Consider the following 6,348-nt stretch of genomic DNA (forward strand, 5'->3'; position numbering starts at 1 on the left):
GATCTGTCAATATCTCGGTGCAATCCAACTGTGATAACGATAGAAAGAAATATATCTAGTTTTGATTGTCATGATCAGTCAAGAATTAATTTGATAATTTCAATAAATGTTGATAGAAGAATTTTTTAACAAAATACGTGTTAAATAATCTGACAAATATAAATGAGCATTATTGCAGATCAACTGCATATAATTATGGAGTCCCGCTATATAAAGATCACGACAAAATTAAAATACTAAAAGATGAAAAAAGTCAATCAAGTTTGTTTTAGTAAAATTTATGCATCTACACACACATCTACGATGTCATAATAAATTTTTAATTTTTTCAAGTAATTTCAATTTAGTCACTTCTTCTCCTCTTCTTGTTATTTTCTTTCGATATTTTAAACATATTACTGTCTGATTTGATGACTTATTTTAATTGATTCTAATTATATCAATTTATTTGATTTTGTAAGATTTGTCATTTTTTAAAATATCTTATTACTTATTACTTATATCATTACAATACTTTATATAAATGTTGCTAAATTTTTGGGATTACCAGGAATATATCGGTATCCTATAATCATTAAACACTGTTAAAACAAAGGTGGTAAGGTTATCTTTATGCTATTCATGGAGTGGTTATTATTAAACTAAGTACGCATATTACACGAAATTTCACAGCTCATGAAAATATCATGCGGTGGAAACCAGTATAAACGGTATCATTTACATTGTGAAGTGTTGATCAGTTTATTGATGTTATCGCAAAGATTTTAGTGTCTGCTTTAATCCTCCAGTGTAATATTTCAATAAAGCAGACTAATAATGTATCTTAATGTACTTTTATTTATACAGCGATGAATACTTTAATTAATTTTCTTTCTTAATTGTCTTAGATTACAATATCTTAATATAATCCAGAAAAAGACTTGTACAAAAAATAAAACAAATTACGAATCAAAATAAAGCGAAATGATAAATTCTTAATGTAAGGCTTTTAATAAAAATCGTTTAATATGCAGTAAGTAAATTTTTAGATTTTATAAAAAGTAATAAAAAATTATAAAATAAAGCACTATCTTATATATAAAACCGTAAATGATAAAACAAGAAATATAAACATTGTTAAAAATATTCTTGCGGTAATTCTTTTATTTCTTGTTATAAAGCAATTATTTTCTTATACGATTACTAACAATTTGTCGTGAGACGTCAACAGCGCGAACGAATCATCTGTATTCTCGCGAGCCAGAATGTGCTGCTTAAACTCAAGGTTTATCTTTACATGGTGAGCCATAAACATACAATGGTCGATACTAAAGCTAACGAGGAAATTAATTTAAATAATGCAGTTGCAATTGGTGCCATTCTTGCATAACAATCATTTAAAGTGTGATGCACACAACAACTTTATGATTTGGCAAAATTATTTTTATTTTCTATCACTGATATAACAATCAACATTAAACTATTGAATTATTTATACAATAAGTAGAAAATAACTATACAGACTTATTCATAATTTTTATTTGTTATAAAAAAGATATTTTTTTAAATACTCTTTATTTTTAACCTACACACATGTCTCGCAGATTATATTAAATTAAAATAAATTATGAAAGGGAATTAAATTAAATTGTTATTTATTAGACATCATCAATCGTTATTACAATAAATTTAATAATATGCACAAATATTTCAATTCAAATGTAAGGAATAAACAAAAAAATTAAATAAAAGAAACAAACAAAAAATTTTTAATAATAATGTTAAATTAAATTCGCCCGCAATTCGGTTTTTACATTTTTTTTTTATTAAGCGGTATCCATAATTAATGTAGAGAATCTAAGCCGATTTTTAGTACTTTTTAAATTTAAAAAAAACTTAAATTTGAGAAAGTTATTGCTTGGTAAAGTTTCTTTGATGACGGCAACTTCAAAAGATTTCGCATAAGGTATGACGTCACAGCACATTTTCGTGTACTATATTTTCTTTAATTTTGAAGATATTGCAAAAATTCAAAAAGTTTACAAAGAAAGTATGCCATGATCTATCAGACCGCTTAATAAAAAAAATTTTATGTTAAAACCGAATTCTAATGCATGCTGCTTGCGTAAAAAATTCTCTTTGCTGTAGACAAACTGATGGTTTTCCAGATGTCGGAGTTTTCCATATAAGTCATCATTCATCCGACAACAATGCATTTTGCAGTTTCTATTGTTTCTAATACACAAAGGCATTAGAAACTGAAACTAAATCGAAATGGGCCTGCAGTCGTGCAGTTTATGCGTTGGACATGTTACTTTAGAAATGAGAGAGAAACAAAGAGAAAGAAAGAGAGCGCACGATAGTTGTGCTCCTCCCTCGATATAATCCGAAGATATAATTCTTTATGTGTTTCTTAAACCCCTTGCACACACAATGGTAGGCAACAGGCAATAGACACAGAATTTCCAACGTGACGAAAACTCTGTGTCTATTGTGCCTGTGTCACTGTTTATTCTGCATTTATACATGATTTCTGATTTCTATTTTCTGTTCCTATTGCCTGTTGCCTAGCATTGTGCAAAGGGCTTTACATGTAAGATGCATGCAAAATTATTCTAATGAATTTAAATTTAGGCATTTTATCAAATAAAATTTGACGTAACAAATTTTATGTAATAATGTGATACATAAATGTACTCTATTTTGATAGTTATATCGAGAGATTTGTACTTTCTAAAAAATAAAAAAATCTTTTTATATTTCCTAAAAATATAATGTGTGGAGAATGTTTTAAGATTGAAAACTTCGCAAAATTAACAGTTATATAAAGCAGAATTTCTTTTTCATTTTTTTTTATCTTTCTTCTTTTTCTTTTCTTTGTTTGAGAGAAAGAGAAAAAAAATGAACAATGCAAGAAGTTCAGCTGAAAAGAACAAGCCTATTCATAAAGTTATTTATTATTTTTCTCTCCATGGCGCTAAATTGTTCCATAGATACACGCCAAGGATAATGGGTCGACTTTTCCTTGTCATGCATTGTTGCTGAAAGAGAAAAGCCAAATTGTTTCGGAGTTAATCTCAGAGTTCATAGTGGACACAGAGTTATCATCTGGGGGCTGCGGTGTTGACGCGCACAAGACATCGCTCGGGCTCTTGTCCTCCGAGAGGGGTGTGTGCGCACGATCCTCGTCTGCATACGGCTTGGGTGATGAACGCGGCGGCGTGTTCACTTGTTCAGCACCATCTAAACTGTCGTCCAATGTATGTACGGCATTTAAATCGACATTTTTCTCGAATGCTGCCTTATAAAATTACCTGGTGTAAGCGATATAGCCATGGGATTATTCTTGGTGACAATCGTCCTCCTCTTAATTGGATGAGCCATCCAGCATCACCCAATCGTCGTCGAGAGGCGATTTGTCTGCTGCAACATCAGCCGCCGCTGTGGATTCCTGTTCGTTCAGCTCTATATGAACCCACTCGCTCTCGAAATCAATGTCCGATTTGAACTGTGCATGCTGAGGAGGTTCAGCCAAAACTTCATTGATGCTATTATCCGTACAATCCATAGCATCAATGAGTTCCTTCTCGATCTGTGTTTGACGTATAATTTCGTCGTAATCGGTATTTCCCACGTTGCTGGCCATCAGGGTCTCCGTATTTGCATAGGATGTCTCGTACTCGAGCTCGTCCACGTCCGAATCCTCGTCGTCGCTCGCCATTATCTCTATTTGCGACTTGTCATCGTTCACAACGGTATGCGTGCCAGCAGTCTCGACACGCGCTTCATCGTCGTCACCGTGGTCATGCAGCATTTCTTCGTCCGCGTCGCAAACGTCTTTGTCACTCGGTCGGACACGATTGTTTACGTCACCATCGTCTACTATCGAGTCTACTGGGCAGACGTTGACATTTTCGTCGTCGTCGTCGTCACTGTGGATACTGTGGTCGCGCAGCATTTCGTTGTTCGCATCTTGAACATCTTTGTCATTCGGTTGGACATCACGATTGTCTACGTTGTCATCGTCTATTACCGAATCCACCGGGCAGGCATTCGCATTGTCGCTGTTAGAATAAACAAATGTATAATAAGGCTCTGAATAAAAACAAATTAAGAAATAATGGGCTATGAGAGCCGACGCAAGATCAGGGCGAATTATATCTCCCGCTAATAAATAAAATAAAACATCGCTCTAATGTTTAAGCAAATCCGTTGATTTCTCTTGGTGCGGCCGTCGTATGTTCGGCGATACGTGTTTGTTTGTTTCTTAACTATTATACGTTCGCGTATTCTTGAGATCACGGCGTGCGCTTTGAACCCACATTTTGTGGTTCAGATGCCAACGCACACACATCGCTTTCCAGACAGGGAATACCTCTATGAATTCCATCGTTTGAACGCGGTTCGCGTAGCACGCAGTAAGTTATTCATAATTTCCATCTATTACAATGGTCCTAATAGTTACTGCATTCTGTAGTTCTGTCGGGCTACAGTTTGCTGCCTTTCGTCTCCTTCTATGGTTCCCGCTGTCGATTGTTGCGCGGATGCTTGTCGGACATACGCGCCGTAATATATATACCTCCAGTTAGATCTGAACGCGCACCCGACGTTCTTAAAATGCGAACTCTAATATCTGCGCTTGCGTTTCGCGTTAACCCATTGCGTTACCATTGTATATGCGTGCATAATAACTTTGTACATAACCCATTGCGATACCATTATATGCGTGCATATTAACTTTTTATAAATTATATTTATGAGTCACTGAAGAAGGCCTGATTTAGGACCGAAATTTTTGAATTTTAATGTATTGACTAAAGTCTTTAAATGTAATTTCCGCATATCTAATTTTGCGTCGGCTCTCAGCATAGCCCATTATTTTTTAATTTGCTGTTAGAATAATTGTTGTCATACCTGTCGTCATCGCTGCTGTGCTTCTCTGCTTCCACCGGTGACTTTTCGCTCTCGAGGGAGAGATTGAGCGACGACGATGTGGCGAGAAAATAATTGTCATGCACATCCTCGTCGGTCTTCGGATCTAAAGTGTCCGCGTAATTGTATTCGTCGTCGTCGTCATCGCTGCTCTGCTTTTCTGCTTCCACCGATGACTTTTCGTTCTCGAAGGAGAGATCGAGCGACGATGCGGCGAGAGAATAATTATTGTTGTGTACATCCTCGTCGGTGTCGACGTCGGTCTTCGAATCTAAATTGTCCGTGTAATCGCATTCGTCGTCGTCGTCGTCGTCGTTACTGTGGTCGCGCAGCATTTCGTCATTTTCGTCGTCCGCGTCGCGAATGTCTTTGTCATTCGATCGGACACGATCGTCTACGCCATCGTCTACTACAGAGTCCACCAGGCAGACGTTCGCATTATCGCTGTTAGAATAATCGTTGTCATTCCTGTCGTCATCGCTGCTCTGCTTTTCTGCTTCCACCGATGACTTTTCGTTCTCGAGGGAGAGATCGAGCGACGATGCGGCGAGAGAATAATTATTGTCGTGTACATCCTCGTCGGTCTTCGGATCTAAAGTGTCCGCGTAATCGCATTCGTCGTCGTCGTCGTCGTCGTCGTTACTGTGGTCGCGCAGCATTTCGTCATTTTCGTCGTCCGCGTCGCGAATGTCTTTGTCATTCGGTCGGACACGATCGTCTACGCCATCGTCTACTACCGAGTCCACCAGGCAGACGTTCGCATTATCGCTGTTAGAATAATCGTTGTCATTCCTGTCGTCATCGCTGCTCTGCTTTTCTGCTTCCACCGGCGACTTTTCGCTCTCGAGGGAGAGATTGAGCGACGACGATGCGGCGAGAAAGTAATTGTCCTGCACATCCTCGTCGGTCTTCGAATCTAAAGTGTCCGCGTAATTGTATTCGATGTACCACTGTTCATCGTTTATTCTTCCGCACACATTTGAGATATCGACAAACTCATCGAAATTCATTTCGGAATAGGGGCGACATATATCACTGTCTCGTAGATTGTAATTCCACGGCAATTGATAGCGCGAAGCCATTTCAATCGGCGGCGAACACTACGTCAAGATCACTACGATTACGGTGATATTGTTGAGAGAACCCACACGCTTATCACTCTGCAACACTCTGATGCACGTGCTTAAGATCGTAGGGATTCTGCAACACCGGTTCTGCAACTGCCGGAGCGCCGTGATTCTCTGGTCCACTGGATGTGAGTGGGACTCAATTGACGTCGTCAGTTGGCTGATTTAAAATAAAATTATCTGGTTGGCTGGTTCACTGGAAAAACTCCATGCATCGGGGGCTATGAGTGGCTATGTGGTCAACGTGATCAAACGGGAAAACTTTCCCACGTAATCCCACAATTAGTCACAGGCGACTAGAAAATCCTCG

General features: G+C 37.6%; 1 protein-coding gene across 1 annotated transcript; it reads right to left on the minus strand.

Annotated features, from left to right (window-relative positions):
* Positions 1-1,680: 1,680 nt before the first annotated feature.
* Positions 1,681-6,348, minus strand: LOC143897005 (uncharacterized). The gene is made up of 2 exons (XM_077405275.1): positions 4,894-6,348; positions 1,681-4,043 (listed from the first exon to the last, which is right to left on the minus strand). Exons 1-2 carry the CDS (start codon positions 5,991-5,993, stop codon positions 3,347-3,349), a joined length of 1,797 nt encoding a protein of 598 aa, XP_077261401.1. The 5' UTR covers positions 5,994-6,348; the 3' UTR covers positions 1,681-3,346.

The sequence above is a fragment of the Temnothorax americanus genome, unplaced genomic scaffold (genome assembly GCF_048541705.1).
Source record: "Temnothorax americanus isolate GAGA-0224 unplaced genomic scaffold, ASM4854170v1 Scaffold2, whole genome shotgun sequence".
NCBI lineage: Eukaryota > Metazoa > Arthropoda > Insecta > Hymenoptera > Formicidae > Temnothorax > Temnothorax americanus.

Bases quoted from the DNA above. Each gene is read 5' to 3' on its own strand.
- LOC143897005 (XM_077405275.1), bottom strand. From the start codon at position 5,993: ATGGCTTCGCGCTATCAATTGCCGTGGAATTACAATCTACGAGACAGT. The intron at 4,044-4,893 runs GTATGACAACAA...TTATTCTAACAG, and splicing joins CACAGCAGCGATGACGACAG to CGACAATGCGAATGCCTGCC.